Source organism: Poecilia mexicana, unplaced genomic scaffold (assembly GCF_051168715.1).
Source record: "Poecilia mexicana isolate PSO_F unplaced genomic scaffold, ASM5116871v1 scaffold_19, whole genome shotgun sequence".
Lineage (NCBI taxonomy): Eukaryota > Metazoa > Chordata > Actinopteri > Cyprinodontiformes > Poeciliidae > Poecilia > Poecilia mexicana.
This window is the reverse complement of record NW_028263388.1, coordinates 873,922-897,500: the sequence shown is the minus strand read 5'-3', so window position 1 is coordinate 897,500 and position 23,579 is coordinate 873,922. Positions and strand designations below refer to the sequence as shown.

General features: G+C 45.6%; 1 protein-coding gene across 1 annotated transcript in view; it reads left to right on the top strand.

Annotated features, from left to right (window-relative positions):
* cpped1 (calcineurin-like phosphoesterase domain containing 1) overlaps nt 1–14,676 on the top strand; it is a 25,394-nt gene extending 10,718 nt beyond the window's left edge. Inside the window, exons 3-6 of the mRNA XM_014971438.2 lie at nt 3,776–3,948; nt 5,406–5,528; nt 5,630–5,762; nt 12,795–14,676. Coding sequence (XP_014826924.1) covers nt 3,776–3,948; nt 5,406–5,528; nt 5,630–5,762; nt 12,795–13,024 — 659 coding nt within the window. The 3' untranslated portion in view covers nt 13,025–14,676. The remainder of the gene's footprint in view (nt 1–3,775; nt 3,949–5,405; nt 5,529–5,629; nt 5,763–12,794) is intronic.
* The last annotated feature ends 8,903 nt before the right edge of the window (nt 14,677–23,579 follow it).

Here is a 23,579-nt window from a genome sequence, read left to right as displayed (position 1 = left end):
TAGCCTGATGTTGTTAGCATGGTGCTGTTAGCCTGGTGCTGTTAGCCTGGTGCTGTTAGCCTGATGTTGTTAGCCTGGTGCTGTTAGCATGGTGCTGTTAGCCTGATGCTGTGAGGATGGTGCTGTTAGCATGGTGCTGTTAGCCTGATGCTATGAGTATGATGCTGTGAGCATGGTGCTGTTAGCATAGTGCTGTTAGCCTGATACTGTTAGCATGGTGCTGTTAGCCTGATGTTGTTAGCCTGGTGCTGTTAGCATGGTGCTGTTAGCCTGATGCTGTTAGCCTGGTGCTGTTAGCCTGATGCTGTTAGCATGGTGCTGTTAGCCTGGTGCTGTTAGCCTGGTGCTGTTAGCCTAATGCTGTTAGCATGGTGTTGTTAGCCTGATGCTGTTAGCATGGTGCTGTAGCCTGGTGCTGTTAGCCTAATGCTGTTAGCATGGTTGCTGTTAGCATGGTGCTGTTAGCCTGATGCTGTTAGCCTGGTGAGCCTGCAGGGCCTCCTGCTGTTTCCGTGCTGCTGCCTGCTGGTCAGTGTGACCCAGAAACAGCAGAGCAGCCCGGTCGGCCTGAATATGAATAACCTGCCTGGAGGCCATAGGAGGCCAAGGACGCTCTGACACGCCGCTTTACCCAGAGAAGATTGACCAATTCTGATTAATATGTGCGCTGACCTGCAGAGGAGCTCTGATCGCTGCTTTAGATGTGCCAGCAGGTCAGTGAGGCGGCATGAAGACACGAGGCTGCTCTTCCCCCAGGCCCTTTAGCAAGGCAGGAGCCTTGTGCTCATCCCTCATTGTCATGCAGAGCTAGTTAGCGCTGGTCGGCGCCTCCCGGCTGTTTGTAATGCTCCTTCAGCTTCATTTACACAAAAACCAGGGAGGATCGGATGGACTCTTCATGCACACATCCTTCACAGATCACACGTGATTCAGCTGTTTACTAAACTCATCCTCATGTGATCAAGTAGGCCTGCCACAATAACCAATTAATCACATCATAAATTAAAACAAACTCTTCCTTTATCGTTTTTAAATCTTCACTCTGGTGCTTTGGACTCAACTAGCCATTTCTGAAGGACAATTCAAACTGTATAATTCAGTTTATTTATTATTTTGGATATTTAAAATGTCTTCCAGTGTGAAATGTTCATTAGAATTTCAACATTTACTGTTATTTTAGTGAAAATGGTCTCAAAACAACAATATTATCATTTATCGTAATGTCTGAGATAGTTTATCATCCAGAAACATTTGTTTTTCAGGGCCGTGCAGAGGCCACTAGAGGGGCAGGTGCTCAAAAAAAAAAAAAAGGCCCATCTAACCTTCTAGGTCAGAATATGAACAAAGCCTCTCAGCTTTCAGAGTTTAATAAACAATGATAAATTACAAAATTGTGAAATATACAATCAAAGCTAAGGAAAATCCCTATATAGATCATACAACTATGGATATGTAAGATATTTTATTAGTAATTTCTTTCTGCAGGTCTATTTTGTTATAGGAAAGTATTGAAATATTCAAACCTGCAATTTAGCAAGATATGTAAATCAGAGCTGGTGGTTTAGCTCTGATTTACATATTTTGTCTTTACAGAATTACACTATTAAAGATATAAACAAGGCCCAATGCAACCTTTTAGTGACTGTAATCTATAAAACAGAGCTGCCTGGTTGCTGCAGTGGAGATGAAGATGGTCCATTCAGGAAAGCAGAGCTGCATCAAACTTTAAGGTGGAGCTGCAGAAAAAAGAAAAAGAAGCAAAAATGTAATTATTAATGCATGTCACCATGAGAAAAGCTGCTGAGTTTAGCTTAAAAACTTGTTTTAAAATTAAAATCACACATTTTTGTCTCATGAAGTGAATTTTTTTTGCAAAACAAACTTATTTGAGCTCGTCAGAAATCTTTTCTTGATATTCTAAGTTTTTGTTTGTGACTCAAAGTTTTGCTTGTGATTCTCACATGAAAAGATTTCTGATGTGTGCAAATAAAAGTTTGTTTGGAAAATAACTTTTTAAGTTCACGAGACAAAAATGAGTTATTTAATAAAAAACATTTTTTTAAACAAAACTTTTAGTTTTTAAAAAAGAAATCATTACAATTCCAAAAGTTTTGATTACAATTTTATTTTACTTAACTGAGTTTATTTTTTTATTGAATAATTGGGGAAATAAATTAACTCCATACTCTGAGAACCAGACCCTAAACTTAAAGTCTGGTTGAGTTTTTTCCTTCATTAATGACTTTTATTACATACATTTTATCTATCATGGTAATTCAGGTGAGTTATTTTTAATTCTAAATGAATATCCTTGTTGGACTTTTATTTAAGTGTTATTCTCCTTCAAGCTACATTTACCTAACGCCAGAATAAATGCCATGTACTTTATGCAGCAAAGGAAATTAGACATAAATCCATTATGGAGATGATCGGTTCTGGACGGGCGATGTTCCCCTATTGCATAATCAATACTGAAGAATGACTGATATCATTAACGATACAGGGAAGAAGATTTTATTTATCTAGCTTTGCTAGCAAAGTCGTTAGCTAGCAGCTAGCTAATAGCACAACAACAACAGCCTGATGTCTGTATGATAAAAACACTGAATGATAGATCAGAACAGTTTCTCCTCACCTGGCTGTCTCCTCCCCTCAGTAGTTCTTCAGAGAAAGGCAGACAGAGGCCTGTCAGTGTCTGTTGTATCTCATTACCTCTCTGCTTAAACCGCTGAAGCAGAAACGAGACTTCAACGTTTTCCGTCATCTGACAAGCAGCAGGTCTGCTCCACTTTATTCACCAAAAACATTTTAATTCACCAAAAACTGATCTGTGATCTGAACGTTCGCTACGTTCAGCTCCAGTTAGCCGCCTTATCTCACTGCGGAGAGGCAACTGGGTCACAGGCAAAAGGTCAAAGGTAGCAAGGTGACCGGAGGGCTTATTATGTTATACAAAAAAACCAACAACAAAAACTAATAATTTTAGTACATGTTATGTGTCAGAAGAGGGCTTTGAAAATAATACCAAAAAAAAAAAAGTTTGAGCAAAAGGGGCAGGTGCTCAAGCCCCCCCAGGCCCCCCCCTCTGCACGTGCCTGTTTGTTATGGTGTCAGGTTTATGATCAGGTTTATGATCAGGTTTATGATCAGGTTTATGATCAGGTTTATGATCAGGTTTATGATCAGGTTTATGATCAGGTTTATGATCAGGTTTATGATCAAGCAGAAATTTAAAATGTCCATTTTTTAGTTTCATGCTTCAGCTGTAACATGATGTAAAGTGTTAATAATAAACGTGTGTGATGTCACACTTTTATCTTTATTGCATGTATAAAATGACTATGTACCATGTTCCAAATACAACAGGTCAAAGGTCAGACGTCTCTACAGGATGATGTGTTAAATAAAACCTCAGGTGAGCGGCTGCTGAGAAATAAAACACACCGGCAGTTTGACACCATTTCAGATATTTAAAACACAAAACTAATCAATAATTATTGATATTGGCTGATTTGAAGCGTTTATAAGGTGATTTTAGCCAAATCGTCCCGCCCTGGTTGGAGATTAAACCTGAACTATTTCAGGTTATTTTTCATGGCGTCGAAGCTTCCTTTATGTTTGTCGCTGCAGAGATGATTTATGTTGGCAGCGAGGTCGCCACCGGTGTTTCCTGGACTCCAACATGGCGTCGTCACCAGACCGGCCCGAAGCTCCGTCTGCTCAAGCTTTAGTTTCAGCCCGCCGTCTCTGACGCCGTCGCCTCTCTACCCGCCAGGAACCGAATTCAGAGCAGCCCAGGAGCGGGACCTGAAGGAGGCCCTGAGCGGGACGGACCCGTCCATCCCGCTGGTGTTCGTCAGCGGGAACCACGACCTGGACCAGGTCCCGACTCCCAGCACGGTGGAGCAGTATTGCCGGGTCTGGGGCGACGACTACTTCAGCTTCTGGGTGAGCAGAACGAAAATAACAGCAAACAAAAACAAGATGGCCGATTATCACTGGAGAGGAGACAATGGTTATCATCTGAACCGTCTGGTAACCTTCTACTAGTTATTCATGGTTTTCCTTAATTTAATTAAAAAACTACATTCGTTATTATGATTAAAATTATGAATCTACTTTCATGTAAGCGTCAGCAGCTGATTCATAAATAAAATAGGCTATGATGACATGAGACTTTATTGATCTAAATAGTTAAATCAGTTTCAAAGTTCACTGATTAGCTGTGAGGCCCAAAGGACAGCTGATAAAAATAAAACGTCCTTCCTGGTCAAAGCCCAGTTCACGCGACACGATATTAGATTTTTTGGCTGATTTTCAAAACCTGAGAGACCACACATTAGCCGACGAAAAATCGAAGGTATAACCGGTTCGATCGGTTCGACTGGGTTCGATCAGTGTGATTGGGTTCGATCGGTTCGACTGGGTTCGATCAGTTTGATCGGTTCGATCAGTGTGATTGGGTTTGATCGGTTTGATCAGTGTGATTGGGTTTGACTGGTGTAATTGGGTTCAATCGGTGTGATTGGGTTCGATCGGTTCGATCGGTGTGATTGGGTTCGATCGGTTCGATCGGTGTGATTGGGTTTGATCGGTGTGATTGGGTTCGATCGGTGCGATTGGGTTCGATCGGTGCGATTGGGTTCGATCGGTGTGATTGGGTTCGATCGGTGTGATTGGGTTCGATCGGTTCGATCGGTGTGATTGGGTTTGATCGGTGTGATTGGGTTCGATCGGTGCGATTGGGTTCGATCGGTGCGATTGGGTTCGATCGGTGCGATTGGGTTCGATCGGTTCGATCGGTGCGATTGGGTTCGATCGGTTCGATCGGTGTGATTGGGTTCGATCGGTGTGATTGGGTTCGATCGGTTTGATCAATGTGATTGGGTTCGATCGGTGCGATTGGGTTTGATCAATGTGATTGGGTTCGATCGGTGCGATTGGGTTCGATCGGTGCGATTGGGTTCGATCGGTGCGATTGGGTTCGATCGGTGTGATTGGGTTTGATCGGTGCGATTGGGTTCGATCGGTTCGATTGGTGCGATTGGGTTTGATCGGTTCGATCGGTGCGATTGGGTTTGATCGGTTCGATCGGTGTGATTGGGTTTGATTGGTTCGATCGGTGCGATTGGGTTCGATTGGTTCGATCGGTGTGATTGGGTTCGATCGGTTCGATCGATGTGATTGGGTTCGATCGGTTCGATCGATGTGATTGGGTTCGATCGGTTCATGACGGAGAGCAGAACCGATAAAAACTTCTGCCTCTAGATTTTCAGAGTTAGTGGCGATATTAAGGTCACCGTTTAGCCCCGACGCAGGTCGGGGCTAAACGGTGACCTGAGGCCAGGTGATGTTGGGATGTTTTGCTGGTTTTATCGTTTTGCTGCGGTCTCTGTGTTTCCCAGGTGGGCGGCGTTTTCTGCCTGGTCCTGAACTCCCAGCTGTACTTCAACGCCTCGGCCTGCCCGCAGCAGAAGGAGGCCCAGGAGACGTGGCTGGAGGCGCAGCTGAGCAGGGCCTCCTCTGCGGTGCGGCGCCGTGACGCTCTCTGATTCACGCAGATCTACTATGAGATCAGCTGTTCCTGAGCTGAACCAGGATCTGGTGGTTGTTTCTGTTTTGTGCGTAGGAGCCCAAACCCAAACACATCTTGGTTTTCCAGCACATTCCTCTGTATGTGAAGAGTCCCGATGAGCAGGACGAGTACTTCAACCTGCCGCAGGAGGTGAGGCAGAACCTGATGGAGCGCTTCAAACGAGCAGGTAGGGCAGCACTTCCTGGATTCACCTGACTGTGAATCACTCACAGCGCGACCCTTGATGCTAGACGCATGTTACTGTTTACATCCAGACATTTGGAGCAGGCGCACAGCGCTGCAGGGTTAAAGGAATATTCTCTTCCTGCGTACCGGCGCTTTCCTCCACGGTTTCATTTGAACCGTGAGCCAAATGAAACCTGCAGAAGAAGAGATTATTTCAGAGCGCCAAAAACTACCAGAAAACTCAAAACCACTCATATTCTTTGTTTTTCTCTAGCACCTTATTGGCTACGCTACATACAAACCTGTTGCCTTAGCAACTGTCAGCAACAGCACTTTATGTACCAAAAACTACCCACACAAAGATCAGAACATTCAGTCCGTTACAGGCTCAATGTTTATTTCGCGATTACTAATAAGTGGTGGATTAGCTACCGCTGCTAATAGCTAAGCTAACACAGCAGTGGTAGATGAACTAATTTACACTCTACCGATGATCTGTGACGTTGGTGTGCGGATTTACGGAAACAAACCGACAGCCTTTATTGCTGTCAAATAAAGGCAACTAGTGCCAGAAACATTTTACTAAAAGTCTACCGGAGTAATGTGGGGCAACGCGGCATGATGATCAGCGTCGCTCTGCGTGTTGAAGCTTCCAACCTGGCAGCTTTACGCTCTTCTAAAATACGTCTAACGTCTGGAAACAAAGTCCAAGCTTCACTCTGAGGGTCTGATAGAGGCGATCTCTGCCGCCGTCTGCATGTGGGTCAGAGAGCCGCTGCTGATCGGCGGAGCAGCAGGAGGCGGCGCTGGGTTCAGCTGTAACCAAACGGATCCGGTCATGATTAGTCTGGTTGGTGATGTTCCACTGTGGTCAGTGGGATCATTTAACTCCTACATGTGCAGCTGTCCAGAGATCAGCAGCATCAGCCGGTGTTTGAAAGAAAGTCAGACCCGACTTTGTGCCACTTTTCAGACTTTTCTCCGCCGCTCAGGAAGAAGTCCAGGATAATGTTCTGCATGATAGACGAGTAAAAGCTGGTTCTTGATCAATATTTGCGGTGAATTTAGCTGATAAAGCCTCACTTACGTCATTAAAACGTCACCGCGACCAGTCGACTTCGACTCGACTTTTATCATGTTGTAGTCGACCTTAAAAAATTGTTCAATCCCTGTTGCACGCGGACATTTATGAATATATTTATATGATTATACAGCTGTCAAGCTGTAGAACCTAACGGCTAAACCAGCGTGGTCATCGGCTAGCTGGAGTTTGCGCTCCAGCAGGAAGCTGGGCGGCGGGCCTACATGAGGTGGACATGGTGGTTTGGGAGCCTTTCCCCTGATTGCAGCCCTTCAGCAGCCGCCTGCCTTTCTGAGGATGGATTCAGGCCTGAGTGAGGCAAAGCTTCCCGTTTAAACTGTTCATATCTGAGAGGCAGCGCTGGGATCGCAGCCCACAGCATTAATACGCCATTAGCCGGAAGAACAAGAGAAGCTGCTGGCTCGCACACGCCGCTCCGCTAATCAATCAATGCTCTCACGTCCTGTAAGGGAGCAGTTCCCTAATCAGGGTCCATTGTTGGAGGCTTAGGAGAGCGAAACGAGGAGCTCAGTGAGGAAACGAGGAGCTCAGTGAGGAAACGAGGAGCTCAGTGAGGAAACGAGGAGCTCAGTGAGGAAACGAGGAGCTCAGTGAGGAAACGAGGAGCTCAGTGAGGAAACGAGGAGCTCAGTGAGGAAACGAGGAGCTCAGTGAGGAAACGAGGAGCTCAGTGAGGAAACGAGGAGCTCAGTGAGGAAACGAGGAGCTCAGTGAGGAAACGAGGAGCTCAGTGAGGAAACGAGGAGCTCAGTGAGGAAACGAGGAGCTCAGTGAGGAAACGAGGAGCTCAGTGAGGAAACGAGGAGCTCAGTGAGGAAACGAGGAGCTCAGTGAGGAAACGAGGAGCTCAGTGAGGAAACGAGGAGCTCAGTGAGGAAACGAGGAGCTCAGTGAGGAAACGAGGAGCTCGGTGAGGAAACGAGGAGCTCGGTGAGGAAACGAGGAGCTCGGTGAGGAAACGAGGAGCTCGGTGAGGAAACGAGGAGCTCAGTGAGGAAACGAGGAGCTCGGTGAGGAAACGAGGAGTTCGGTGAGGAAACGAGGAGTTCGGTGAGGAAACGAGGAGCTCACTGAGGAAACGAGGAGCTCGGTGAGGAAACGAGGAGCTCGGTGAGGAAACGAGGAGCTCGGTGAGGAAACGAGGAGTTCGGTGAGGAAACGAGGAGCTCGGTGAGGAAACGAGGAGCTCGGTGAGGAAACGAGGAGTTCGGTGAGGAAACGAGGAGTTCGGTGAGGAAACGAGGAGCTCAGTGAGGAAACGAGGAGCTCAGTGAGGAAACGAGGAGTTCAGTGAGGAAACGAGGAGCTCAGTGAGGAAACGAGGAGCTCAGTGAGGAAACGAGGAGCTCAGTGAGGAAACGAGGAGTTCGGTGAGGAAACGAGGAGCTCGGTGAGGAAACGAGGAGCTCGGTGAGGAAACGAGGAGCTCGGTGAGGAAACGAGGAGTTCGGTGAGGAAACGAGGAGTTCGGTGAGGAAACGAGGAGCTCACTGAGGAAACGAGGAGCTCACTGAGGAAACGAGGAGTTCGGTGAGGAAACGAGGAGTTCGGTGAGGAAACGAGGAGTTCGGTGAGGAAACGAGGAGCTCGGTGAGGAAACGAGGAGCTCGGTGAGGAAACGAGGAGCTCAGTGAGGAAACGAGGAGCTCAGTGAGGAAACGAGGAGCTCAGTGAGGAAACGAGGAGCTCAGTGAGGAAACGAGGAGCTCAGTGAGGAAACGAGGAGCTCTGTGAGGAAACGAGGAGTTCGGTGAGGAAACGAGGAGCTCGGTGAGGAAACGAGGAGCTCGGTGAGGAAACGAGGAGTTCGGTGAGGAAACGAGGAGTTCGGTGAGGAAACGAGGAGTTCGGTGAGGAAACGAGGAGCTCGGTGAGGAAACGAGGAGTTCGGTGAGGAAACGAGGAGTTCGGTGAGGAAACGAGGAGCTCACTGAGGAAACGAGAAGCTCAGTGAGGAAACGAGGAGCTCACTGAGGAAACGAGGAGCTCACTGAGGAAACGAGGAGTTCGGTGAGGAAACGAGGAGCTCACTGAGGAAACGAGGAGCTCACTGAGGAAACGAGGAGTTCGGTGAGGAAACGAGGAGCTCACTGAGGAAACGAGGAGCTCACTGAGGAAACGAGGAGCTCACTGAGGAAACGAGGAGCTCGGTGAGGAAACGAGGAGCTCACTGAGGAAACGAGGAGCTCACTGAGGAAACGAGGAGTTCGGTGAGGAAACGAGGAGCTCACTGAGGAAACGAGGAGTTCGGTGAGGAAACGAGGAGGTCACTGAGGAAACGAGGAACTCACTGAGGAAACGAGGAGTTCAGTGAGGAAACGAGGAGCTCAGTGAGGAAACAAGGAGCTCACTGAGGAAACGAGGAGCTCACTGAGGAAACGAGGAGTTCGGTGAGGAAACGAGGAGTTCGGTGAGGAAACGAGGAGTTCGGTGAGGAAACGAGGAGCTCGGTGAGGAAACGAGGAGCTCACTGAGGAAACGAGGAGCTCGGTGAGGAAACGAGGAGCTCGGTGAGGAAACGAGGAGCTCGGTGAGGAAACGAGGAGCTCGGTGAGGAAACGAGGAGCTCGGTGAGGAAACGAGGAGCTCGGTGAGGAAACGAGGAGCTCACTGAGGAAACGAGGAGCTCAGTGAGGAAACGAGGAGCTCAGTGAGGAAACGAGGAGCGTGAGACTCCACTGAAACACACGTCGTCTCATCCAGACCTGGACGCTCCAGAATCACACATCAAGGTGACCGAAGGACACGACGCTAAAAGCTGATGGTCGAGATGATCCGACTGGGCAGAACCTCTGATGGTCCACTGACTGGATCTGAGCTGCTGCTTAACGCTGACGGTTCAATTACTGGACATGAGGGACATGGGGGACATGGGGGACATAGGGGACATGGGGGACATGGGAGACATGAGGGACATGGGGGACATAGGGGACATAGGGGACATGGGGGACATGGGAGACATGAGGGACATGGGGGACATAGGGGACATGGGGGACACGGGATACAGGGGACATGGGGAAGATGGGGGACATCAGGGACATGAGGGACACAGGGGATACAGGGGACATGAGGGACATGGGGGACATGAGGGACATGGGGGACATGAGGGACCTGGGGGACATGAGGGACATGGGGGACATGAGGGACATGGGGGACATGAGGGACATGAGGGACATGGGGGACATGAGGGACCTGGGGGACATGGGGGACATGAGGGACATGAGGGACATGGGGGACATGAGGGACATGGGGGACATGAGGGACATGGGGGACACGGGATACAGGGGACATGAGGGACACAGGGGACATGAAGCAAATAGTGATTTCATGTAGAATTACCCTCTGAAAGTCATCAGAGGTGAAACCAAACAACTGGTCAGTTTGGGATTTTATCATTCAGTTCGCTTCAACCTGACTCCAGTCCGTTTCTCTATAAAGTCCGGTCCTGTTGGTGAGGTGTAAACGCTAACTGACCTCTGACCTCTGGTCCTCCAAACCTCGGTCTGGGTTCAGTTGAACTGAACTCTGGTTCGGTTTGAATGTGAACACCAAGTGGACCGGAGACCGCTCCAGAAGCAGGAAGTGGACTACAGTGCAGGGCATTCTGGGTAAATACAACCAAAGCTAACATGCTAGCCTAGCGCTAGCAGCAGAAATGGCTCCTGGTCTTTAGCCTAAAGAGAAATCCTCCAACCGCTAAAATCTGACGCCTCCATCTTGTTTCCATCTGGTGAAGAAGGAAGTTGCTCTCAGTGCCTTCAGAGGTTTTTGTGTCGTTTCCTTCAGTGGTTCTTGGTGCAGCGCCCCCACAGGCCAGGAGGGGAACAGGCTGCTCAAAGTGTTTGGTTGGATGTTGTAGTTTTGGTCCCAATAGAACCAGGTCTACCGATGGATGGATGTTAAACTAGTGGTGTAAGACAGACGTCTGGTTCTTCAAAATAAAAGCACTTCCTGTTGCGTTCAGGAAGTGGCTGGTGTTCAGCAGTCAGGAGCGTCAGACTGAATGTTTAAAATACTGAGTCATGATGTTCTCATCGTGTCCGTCTGGTCTGATGAACCTGATGTGATTCTAGTGGGTTTATGTAGGAATAGTTCTAATGTACTCATTTATTCATCTCCATAAATCAGACTTTATAGGAAAATTAAGATATTTTCCTCAGTTTCTTCTCAGCTCTACATATTTAAATCATGTTAGGTTTAAATATGTCTAAAGCTCACAGGCTGTCCTTTTCCTCATGTTGGTTGTTAATATAGAAATGTAAACATGATAAACATTCATTTAAATGTTTGTGTGATATTTCTGCCCATGGCAGCGAATGAGTTTTGCTGATCAGAGTCGATGTGAGCGACTGCTACCAGAATCTGGGGCGACCTGGTTCCAGTAAATTGGAAGAAAAAAGCTGCTTTTCTCCAGTAAATGTGCAAGAGTCATTTCTTCCTCTCATCTGTGGTAAATGATGTTATTTGTGAACATCCATCAGCCTGGCCATATTTCCTCCACATTAGCCGTGCATTAAGCATCATCAGGTCCTGCTGCTGGGCGTGAAGCCCCAGATGTGCTGCTGATCGGATGGAGCCGTTATTACTGCAGCCACTGCAGCTTCTGACGTTTATTACGTTTCGTAGCAGAGGAGGTTCATCAGTCATCCTGCCTGTTGGAGAAAATCATGCAAAAGAATCATGAAAAACAATAAACTTTACTGGAAACACCTCCGCTGGCTCCAACATGTCTCTGCCCGACTTTGTGACCCAACGGCCAGACGGAGGTTAAAGAAAAGCAAAAGAGGAGGATTAGCAGAGCTGCTAACAGCTGATGGACTCATCCAGGAAAATCGTCTCTGCTGCCTGGATGTTGAGCTGTTAGCCTGTCGGCACAGTGATGAGGGTTCAGTCAGAGGCCCTTTCAGAGTTGTTGCAACACTGACTGCTACTGGAGCATCAGCTTCTATCATCAGCAAAATTCATTTCAGTTCAACCCAAACAAACAACATGAGAGCGAGTGGACAGGAGGCGCCGCCGCTTCATTAGACGACCAAATAATAAAAACATAAATAATCATGAAAAGCAACAAATCGAGCCGCAGACAGGTGTATGAAAACTTCTGAGCTGCAGGGTTTGCAGCAGAAATAAAGTTTTCTTTAATTATTGTTGCTCCAGTTTGGCCTGTCACAGTAACGATGAATCGTTCCACTGATTATTGTGATAAACATTATATTGTTTTGTTGTTTCAGCTAAAAGATAAAATCAAGAGTCTTACTGGTATTTGGTGAGGAAAACGGCTTTGAACTGGGAATCCTGGTGAAACTGGAACCCCGCCTGCAGCTGTAACTGGTTAAACGGGAGAGCAGAGACGTGGCAGCCATCTTTCTTCTGGGAGTTTCATTAAGCTAGCCGCCGACACGGATCAGCTTAGCAGAAACTTCTAACCCGATTTATCCGGGAGATAAACGAGGCTTCAGCAGCAGCTGGAATATTTCATCTTTTATTGTGTAAAATCACTGAAAACTCTTTATGATGCACCAATAAAACCTGAACATTGTTCAGAACCAGGAAGTAATTCATCTGCTGGTTGGTTTCTGTGCTTTGAATGAACCAAACGGCGTTTCGCTCCGACCGTCTGATTCCTGTTGCTGGACTCACTTTGCTTCTGACCTCAGATTCTCCTGAATGAATAAGGCGCCCTGTGTGTGTGTGTGTGTGTGTGTGTGTGTGTGTGTGTGTGTGTGTGTGTGTGTGTGTGTGTGTGTGTGTGTGTGTGTGTGTGTGTGTGTGTGTGCGTGTGTGCGTGTGTGTGTGTAGATAGATAATACTTCATATTTTAACACATCATGATCAAATTATCGAGTTCCTGTTTTTAATTCTGTGTTTTTTCAGCTTTGACTCTGAACAGAACAAACTGAGAGATGAATCTTTTCTCACTGCGTCTCTCAGGAGTGACGGCCATCTTCTCGGGTCATTATCACCGGAACGCCGGCGGCTGCCACGACGGCCTGGACATGGTGGTGACCTCCGCCATCGGCTGCCAGCTGGGTGACGACACCCACGGCGTGCGGCTGGTGGCGGTGACGGCCGATGCCGTGGTGCACCGCTACTTCAGCCTGGAGCAACTGGGGCAGCGCGGCGTGGACGAGGAGCTCAGGAAGATGCTGCAGGCCTGCTGACTTCCTGTCTGCTGACTTCCTGTCTGCTGACTTCCAGGAAAAACTAAAACTAAACCACTTCCAGCCTCACACACTCACACATTATTCTAGGAACCTTTAAATCATCTTCATGTAATTGTTGGTTAGTCACGCAACCTTGGAGGTGGTGCACCACCAATAATCTTCCTGTGGGAAACAAACACTGAGAATTGAGCCTAACAGAAAACAAACTTGGTGTGAAAGTAAACAAAATGAGCTTTTTAAACCTTTTTAGCCTTTAGTTTTCACACAGGAAGATCATTGTAGGTGCAATCCTCAGATTAGCCGTTAGCTTTAGCTTCCTGGACCAGCTCAACAAGGAGAAAATAAGAGAGGCAAGATATTACCTGCTTATACCTGATCCGGAGAACCCCAGATCGGTAATGTTGGCCTCGTTAGCGACTCTATGTGAGCGTTTACTGTTAGTGAGTCTGATCTAGTTCTTAATTTCTGGAATATGATTTGAATCTTTGCATAAAATTAATCTTTAAAAAACCCAGTTATTGAATTTGATTATGATCAGACACTTTATACAGCAGATAATTTATTATTTAAACAAAATCTTTAACATGCAAATAGAAACAACTATTTGTTTGTTGACGACAATTCAAGATGGTCGTCAAGGAAAATTCATAATGGGACTAAATGTCATCAGACATTAATACTGTCAAATGCTACATAATTCAACCCATAGAAATCATATTTACTGATATCTTTATTATTCAATATGGCCACCATGGTTTCCATAGTAAATTAAGTTTTTCCACTAAAATCGCCAGTTAAATCATAAATATTTTCTTGATCTTGTTTCTGGAGGACATTTTTCAAAATGGTCATCATGGAGAATATGTATTGGCACTAAAGCCAGCAGTAATTACTGCTAGTTGTTGCCACAGCTGACCAAAAGTTAGCTTCACTAACCAATAATATGCTAAGCAAGAATGTTATCTATGCTAATGCTAAATCACCAAGTACATAAAATATATTAGCAAAAGCTAATGCTACACACAGAAAAATTAGCTCTGCTAACGCTAAACCACCGAAGACTTAGAAATACCTAGCAGAAGCTAACACTAGCCGTTGAGCCAACTGTCTCATATCTTCTCCTTCCAGCTAACAACAGAGTCCTCAGTTTGTGATTTTTACATAATATTTTAAAGTGGTATAGATATGACGACCAAAACATCTGATGTGACAAAGTTCATGGGGAACATTTTGTGTCAATAACTGATTTAAAAGACTCAAAAACAGCGGCCATCTTGAACAATGTCTGCCTGAAATTGAAGTGGCTGATGGGAAATATGGAAACATCTGAGAGGCTAGCATGCTAATTTTTGAGATTGTTTTCAAAACTATAAAGATTTCTTTAGTAACAATCAGCTCAGGTTTGCTGTTCTGAAGCGACTTCCTCCATGTGTCCTGAGAGTTGCCATGGCAACCGCTGAGGACCGTTTCACTCCGACCGCTCTGACAGCCGGGTTGGTGTGTGGAACACGACGAGTCCGTTTCCTTCATTTCCTGTCTGAAGGAGCTTCACTTCCTGTTCGGTTTTTATGTCCTGGTGGTGGCCAACACACACACACACACACACACACACACACACACACACACACACACACACACACACACACACACACACACACACACACTGGCCCCAACAGGAGAACCTCGGTCTGGATTTAAGGACCGTCGCTTTGCTGTGTCTCCATGTTTCTAATGAATCCTCAAATTCACTCGACTGTTGAATGTATTTTATAATAAATGTTGATTTTTATTAAATTACTGCATTGTGTTGCTTCTTTTATTTGAATTTGGTTTATTTCTATTGTGCAATTTAACCTCAAGACTTGATCAGTGCATTGAGTTCTGTTATTATTGATCGGTTAAAGAGTTGAAGTGTTGCATTATAAAGTTTCCCTGCAGACGTTGCATTGAACAGTTGGTTCCACATGACGGATCAGGATGATCAGACTCCAGATCTGGTCATCTGGATCATTTCTCCATATTTAGTTAATATCCAGACTTCAGTTCATTAATAATAATTGGGACAAAATGATCAGAAAGTAAAATCTTCCTTAAATAGAAAATATTGGCTGCAACTCAAATTGGCGACTTTTACTCAAAGTAAACTTTGCTGCATGCAAATCTGCTTTTAATTAATTAATTTGATAAATGAATAAATACAGGAAACATTTTCATATAAAGATAAAAATCCTGATTTTACTGATCAGAATTGACTAAAGTGTGTTCTTTTTTCCAAAATGTTGGACCTAAACGCCTTTATGGCCAAACTAAAATGTTTTTTACCTGCTGAACAATAAACTAATCATGCTGTACTTTAATTAAACACATAATGGAGTCACGTTTGCTGCTGGAAATCTAGTGAAAATGATTCTAGATCTCAAGCCTAAAGATGGTTCTGCAGGTTTCTGAGAATCAACTGGAAAATATGGAACAGTCCTGATATAAGACACACAGTAGGTGAAATAATAAACTGTGATGCTGAATTTAAGTTCATTTTGACCCTCTGGAGACAGATTCATATGAAATCTGATTATTTCAGGTCTTAGTGAAACTCGGCAGTCGGTGGAGCTGAAACCGATCTGGAGGACATCGAGCCACTGAAATGACGGAAACGCTGCAGCTTGGCGAGCGACCCACCAGGCCCCCCAGTTCTCCCAGTCCTCCCAGTCTGGCCGGCAGCCCAGAGGGCGAGCGGAGGGGCCCAGATGGCTCGCTCTGTCAGCGGGCGCAGCGCCATGATGGGAGGCGACCTGACGTCAGCCATGACTGGAAACGCCAACTTTCATTTGCTTCCCTCCAAAACACCTGCAGAGAGCGGAGGGGTGTGTGTGTGTGTGTGTGTGTGTGTGTTATCAAGTCCTAAAGAGATGCAGTTTACACTTGTTGCATAACTAGAAAAGGTACAGAAACATCTAAATGACGTATATTTATTTACTAAATCTTTGAATTCTGGAAAACCTTTTCATCTTTATTACGGTTTGTTTGTTTCTAATCACCAACATTAAATAAAATGTTTCTGCTCCGTATTTTAGTCCTAACTTCACTTAAAGGTGTCCAGTCCACTTTAATCCAACTCCAGTCTGTCTGCCTAGTCAAAGCCCAGTTTGGTTGGTCAGGTGTGAACACTAATTGACCTCTGACCTCTGGTCCTCCAAACCTCGGTCTGGGTTTGGGTTGAATGTGAACACCAAGTGGACTGGAGACTGCTAAAAAGTGGACTATAGCGCAGGGCATTCTGGGTAAATACAACCAAAGCTAACATGCTAGCCTAGCACTAGCAGTCCACTTTAACCCACAAACAGATGTTGATGTTTTGGTCCCAAAAGAACCGAGCCTGCCGGACCATCAGCAGGGAAACGGCTCTAATCTCTCCATAAGGTGCCAGTTTGCTGGGTCTCTTTCCCTCAGACATTTTTCCTGACTTCCTCCTCACTGAATGAATCGTCATGAACTGAATTGTGAGCTGGAAGCTTTGCAGTGTTCTCCTCATATGTAATTATTTTTCTGCACTGATTTCCAGGTCTGTTGGTTTTTTAAAAGTTTTCTGAATCTTCTGGCTGCGTTCTCAGATTCATGTTTCAGTTTTTCTCTGTAAATGAGTAAAACTATGAGCTACCAGACTGAAGCCGACTGAAAACGGAGAAGTAGAAATGTTGATGGCTCATTTGGCTTCTGCTGAAATCTCCCTGGAAGGATTTTGGTTCAGGCTTTATGACATCCAGCATGTGGCCGGCTGTCGGGTTGGAAAGTGAGACTTTAACATTTTTGCACCTCTGAAAGGTTTTGTTCTGTTTTCCAGGCGGCTGACACAACAGCCATCATGAACTCTGCTCCGTTTCCCTCATCAAACAGCTTAGAGAAAAGGTTCAGTCGGAGGTTTTCCTTCTTCTTAGCGACCCAATGGATTCATGGACAGCGAGTAAACCTTTTGAAAAGTTTTAATTTATAACTGATGTTATAAAGAACGATGGATGTTTTGTTCTCTTTATGGCTAAATGTTATTAGCATACTGTCCAGAATGATGCTAGCTTGCTAGCTGAGGGCGTTTCATTTAATTCCTTGTTAATATAAAGTGTTATCTCTATTTTTCTTTCATATTTATGGTGAAAAATGTTTTTTTAAACGTTTATTACTTGTTGAAATTTACTGTAGCGGTTGCTTTGAGTTGAATTAGCTCGGCTTTAGCTAAAGCTTATTGCTGTGGTAGAATGTTTGAAACTATAATGTGGAAAAATGTGAAAAGGGTCACAAGTTTATGTACAAGGTTGTAATTATTGTTTACACTTATTTGGAATTATTGCTTTGTGTTTTAGAACGGCCTAGTCAAAGTCCAATCTGTGGTTCCCTCCATTCTGTACGTGTGCAGAGCTGCAGGTCGGTTGTGCCAGGTGTTTATTCGGAAACACTTTTCACATTTTTATTTCTTCATTTCCACTGTTGAGTCATCATAACAAATCTCAGTGAAATTTATTGAGATTTGAGTTTGTAACTCGACAAAATGTGGAGCTTAAAGGAGTTTTCCACCAAATGTTATTAAAAATCTGTTATTAAAAATTCATGTAAATGTGAAGAATGTTTCAAGAAGAGATTAAATGTAAAATATTTCAGAGGACAGAGCAAACAGAACCAGAACAGGCAGAGGTCAGGCAGAGGTCAGGCAGAGGTCGGCTCCCAGCTAAATGGTTCTGGTGGGTTAAACACTGATAGGCAGTGAGTGTAAATCCTTGCTGCCGTTCTGTCTGTCTCCGTCTGAACCTGAGAAAACGTTTTTTCTCCGTTCACTGAGTCAGATGTAGAACAGAAGGCTCTCTGTGACATTTACCCACAATGCTGTTCTTCACACCACCAACTGGACTCCCACTCTCTGGGTGAGGAGGGAGGATTGTTTTGGACACAGAGCTCAACAACAAGCCGCCTGCTGACTAAAAACAGATAAAAGCTATTAGCAGCGATCTGGGTGGAGGAGGAGCAGGACCGCAGTGTTCCTCCAGGGGGCGCTGCAGCCCTGCAGCTACCTCACAGCATCAGGGTTCACTGCAAACTCTCCGCTCTCATTGAGTCATTTGATATAGAAGCTCTATGTGATTTGATCAAATAATTCTACTAGTTAAGTGAACCGCAGTAACGGTTTCCGACCCCAAAGTGACTCGCAGCAGCACTCTGTTCACGGCAGTAAAGATGGCCGCCACAGCGCTCTGTTTATGGCAGTAAAGATGGCCGCCACAGTGCTCTGTTTACGGCTGTAAAGATGGCCGACACAGCGTTCCGTTTAGGCAGTAAAGATGGCCGCCGCAGCGCTCTGTTTACGGCTGTAAAGATGGCCGCCACAGCGCTCTGTTTACGGCTGTAAAGATGGCCGACACAGCATTTCGTTTAGGCAGTAAAGATGGCCGCCGCGGTCTGTGGATGGATTTCATAGTTGTTGAAAGCAACAGGCTGGTCACCAGATGAAGGAATCTGATAAGTTTACAGTAAAATCATGAAACTGTTGAATGAAGTGGAGCCCTGAGGAACGCCCCATGTCATCGTCACCAAACTGGTTCCAATCCAAACCATTTCAGCACCGAACCAACCAGAACATGTTTGGGCCGCTCCAAGACCTCCAGGACGGGCCAAGCTAAAATAAATGTCTCCTGACGAACTTTTCTCATAATTCTATAATGAATATTTGAAACTAAAGAACTTGAAGTTAATGAAAATAACTTCTATTTGTTGATGCTAATCTCATTTTAAACTCAGATTAAAATGTAATCCTAGTTCTAACAGCCGTTCAAAGACGCCGTTTTCTGTTTGCTGCGTTTTATGGAGGGTGAAGCAGGAACGTTTCTGCTGTTTTCCTGCAGGCTGCAGCTGACTGAGTTTTTCTCTCGTCTGTTTTTGCCAGGAAAGCAGTTTGCATGTTTCATTTACAGACAAACTCACCTTTTAACTCGGTTAGAATCCAAACCACATCGTCCTGCTTTCTGGGACTCAGCAGTAAGTTCTGCTGGAAAATCCTTTTTCTTTTCACACAAAGATGTTTGAACACTTTCTGCTCTCCTGTCGATCAGAACGCCGGAGCTGCAGGGCGACCCGTCTGAACAGAACCTGCTTCAGTCAGACCGGCTCCAGCCCAGCGGAGCGATCTGATCAATATGACATCACTGTAAGCCATCCTCTGATTGGTTCCAGTTCTCACATATAAGGAGGAATGAATTAGTCAGTAAATAACCATCTGATCTGAAACAGGAAGTCCACCACAGAGCTCAGGATACGCTCTTCTGATGTTTGGTCCTCCATCATGTCTTTGGTTTCCGGTTGATGTTGCAGGTTTCACTTCGGGTCAGAGCCTCACCTGAGAAACAAAACGGTCAATAAATACAAAAAAAGAAATAAACATGATTCAACCTGCTGGGTTTTTAGCATTTAAAGGATCAGTGTTTCGGTTGTTTTGCAGTTTTCTGGAAGTTTGTTCCAGATTTGTAGTGCCTAGAAGCTGAGTTGCACATTTGTGTCCAGTTCTGGGGAAACAGAGCAGATCAGAACCAGAAGACCTTTTGGACTTTTGGAAATCAGAAAATGTTCTGTTTATTTTATCTACAGTGGCTCTAAAGCCTTTTTCGCACTGCAAGGAACGGACCGGCTCGCTTCGGTCCGGTTCCACCCGAACTGCAGCCCTGTTGTGTTTGCATATAACTGAGGGCGCCATCGAAGCTGTGACGTCATCATGTTTGAAACTAAACGGGTTCCATGTAGCGGCCGAAGCCTTTTCCTCAGAGATGCAGAAAACTTCCTCTTTCCTCGCTGACCGATCCAGTTGGTTCTGGACTCGTTCATCAGGGAGTAAACGGAGGAAAACAATGACCTCATCATGGGACCAGGTAACAGCAGAATACTGAGAGGAAGTCATCGCAAATTAAAAATAATAATAATAGAAAAATATTAAAAACAGCACTCTTTACAAAATACAGTAAGAACAGTTTAGTGAGAGCCAGCTGGACCCGACCAACAGCTGACTCTAAACCAATCAGCTGCTGATTCTAAGCAGAACCGCTTGGCCCGATTGGAACCACAGCTGTTGTGGTTCCAAGGAGCCGGGTGGAACCGGGTGGAACCGGGTGGAGCCGGGTGGAACCGGGTGGAACCGGGTGGAGCCGGGTGGAGCCGGGTCAGAAGTTCTAATGCAAACACGGTCGGCCCTACTTTGAACCCGTTCCGTTTCTTGCAGTGCGAAAACGGCTTGATTCACTGTCGTTGGTTTTAGTGAGAACACCAGCAGCAGCGTTTTGGATCAACTGAAGTGGACTACAGCGCAGGGCATTCTGGGTAAATCCAACCAAAGCTAACATGCTAGCCTAGCGCTAGCAGCAGAAATGGCTCCTGGTCTTTAGCCTAAAGAGAAATCCTCCAACACTAAAATCTGACGCCTCCATCTTGTTTCCATCTGGTGAAACAGGAAGTTGCTCTCAGTGTCTTCAGAGGTTTTTTTGTCGTTTCCTTCAGTGGTCCTTGGTGCAGCGCCCCCACAGGCCAGGAGGGGAACAGGTTGGGAGGTGGAGCAGATGATGGAGTTCTGGTCAAGTCGGACTAAGACAGGGTTTGTAGACGAACTGGAGTCGGGTTGAACTGGTTTCTGTGAACTGAGCCGTAATCAGACCTGCTGTTTTGGGCGTCTCTGCTTGTCGTCATGGTGTCTGTTTCTCAGTGTGGGGCGGTTCTGGTCGGTGAACCGAAGTGGACCGTGATCCAGAGAAGCGTTCTTGTTAAAGCGGTTCTCCTCTTTGTGAACGTAACTGAACACATGCAGCATGTTTCCGGCCTCATCCATCCTTCTCTCCTCCACGGGTAAAAAATAGAGGCTCAGTGATCAAAGCAGTGAAATCCAATCAACAGGCTTGGTGCCGGTGAACAGGGACGATCTGCTCTGGAGGTTCTGGTTGTGTGGCGTAATGCAGAAACAATTACCTTCTGATGCACGCCACAGATGCTGTTACACGCTAATATCTGCACCATTCAGCACAAACAAACACAATCCTAATTAATCCACATATATTTTCCAACTCTGGATATTTTGGGCTTTCATCTTCTCCTCAATTACAGGAAACTTCCTACGGATCCGTTAGCGCTGGATTAGCAGGGATTATGGAGAAACAGTCCTGGTCCAAATCCTTCCCTGCATTTAATTTACTTCATCTAATTATGAACTGCTGAGGTTCTCACAACCAGAGGTGTGTCTGCGGTTTGTTTTCACAAGAAATCATATTTATTCAGCGTCTTTCATAATCCTTCTCCATGGTTGAGTTTCTCCACTGGCCTCCAACTTTCCAAGGCAGTTTCTGTTTCACTAATGTCTCTAAATTAAAGTCATAATGAGTAAAGTTTGTTATTCAGAACTACCCAGCTTCTTGTTGCCCTCAGGATTCTCAGCAGAGAGTGAAACTCCATCTCTGTGGTTTCTCTGTTAGCTCGTTAGCTAGCAGGCTAATGAAGCTAAACGTCTGAACGTCGTCTCCACACTGAATCAATCAATCAATCAATCAATCAATCAATCAATCAATCAATCAATCACATTTTATTTGTATAGCACATTTCAGCAGCAAGGCATTTCAAAGTGCTTTACATAATTAAGATAAAAACAGCATGTGACATTGAATAAACAGTGAGAAAGGGATTTTGAAAAAAAAAAAGATAAAAACATTAAAACATAAAAACATTTTAGGACTTGACTCCAACCTCTTGGTTTTAGTTGAAATGCCGTCAACTGGGACTCTAAACCCCGTCGCCTGCAGACGGATCATCGTCTTTTCTTTTCTTTGCTGTCTGTGGTGAGCTTTGTCATCCTCCAGCTCTGCGCTCCGGCTCCATCCCTCATCATTTTCTCCATCAGCATCTCTTGTCGCTGTGATTTGCCACGGTGTGAGAGACTGGCAGCCTGTCGTCTTTGTGTTTGGTTTTCCTCTCTCTCTTTAGGACGCTGGCGTTGACCAGCAGGCTGCGTCTCCATTCTCCAGTTTCTGTCCTCATTATATGTAAATTTCATCTCTGGAAGAAGCGCCGCTCTGCTGTTGGTAATCAGCGGCCGCCATTCTGACCAAACAAAGCCGCTGCTCAGTGTAATTAGGGCTGCTTGACCCGGTTCCTCTGCCTGACCCGCAGCTCGCCGCTGTGAAGCTCTGCAGCTTCACGTTTCATGGAGGCAGCAGAGAAAAAGAGCCAGAAGGCTTTGGGTCGGTTCTGGTCGGGTTTCTGCTGTGTTTGGTTTTATTACTCGTGACCCTCTTGGCGCTGAGAGGCTTTCAGTGAGTCATGCGTTTCTGAGACAGTGGATCAACAGATGTGTGCAGCTTGTGGCCCGACTCTTTCACCGCAGCAGCAGCAGTGATATTATGTAGAAACACTCACAAATGTTTTATCTCTGGCAGATCAAGAGCTTCTCAGGTAATCCTTCAAATCAGAAACGCATCAAACCAGCAGCAGATCCATGGAGGAGGAAACAGGAAGGGAAAGGGTTAAATGATTTAAAACGCAAATAAAGGGAGGAGAAACAAAGAGACATTTAGAGATGTCTCACGTGTTAATGTTCAAGGCCACCACACCTGGATTCACTCATGTTTTTCTATAAATGAGTTTAGAAAATGTCGACATATTTCCAAAGCGAATCAACTGTAAACAGGCTGACTAGGGTTCTGGCACAGAGGCTCAGTCTGGTCTTCTCATGGACGTTTAAATGTTCCACACGTTTAAAAACAGAAAATAACTCGGTCACGGTAACTTCTGGTGTTCAAACATCAGACATGAAGTGAGGACTAAAGGTCGCGAACTCTGACTCAGGTTTGTACTTCCTGCTGCAGAGCGGCACTAGCAGGTGAAGCTCTCAGCTGCTTTCTCTGCTCTGCAGCGTTAAACATCTGGTCTGATTTCATCCTCCGTGCTGCCACCAGTCTCAGGCTTGGTGTGAAAATCCTCCTCAGCGGCTCCATTTTCAGCTCAGCTCTTCTTCACTTTGCCTTTTTCTCCAGCCTGCTCCTTCCTGCATCGTTTGGCTTCATTTAATTCACCATGAAGTCAAAACAAAGATGCTGCGTTTCTCTTCCTGATGGTTTCATGTCAGCTCTCCATCTCTCTCCTCCTGCATGATGCTGCTCAGACCAGAGGAAGGTCTGGAAGCGCTCCGCTGCCCCCTGCTGGCCTGCCCGTGAACTGCAGCCGTCTGCAGCATATGTGAGCGCAGTTGTTGATGTGTTTGTGCTGGCTCATCAGAGAGGTGATGCCAGCAGTGCAGTTTGTCATCTTGTGTTTATCTCTGACACATTGAAGTCTGTAAAGTGTAAAACTCCAGCACTGTGGTTCATCTGACTCGGTAACAGATCTCTGAGCGGCACAAACATCAAAGCAGCTTCAACTGAACAAATCAGAGGCACAGAATAAAACAGAAACACTGAAGCAAAACATTTAGGATTTAAGTAGGACTGAAAATACCTGACAGCTACTTCCTAATCTACCACACCAGACAAGACCCAAGGTGTAGGTTGTG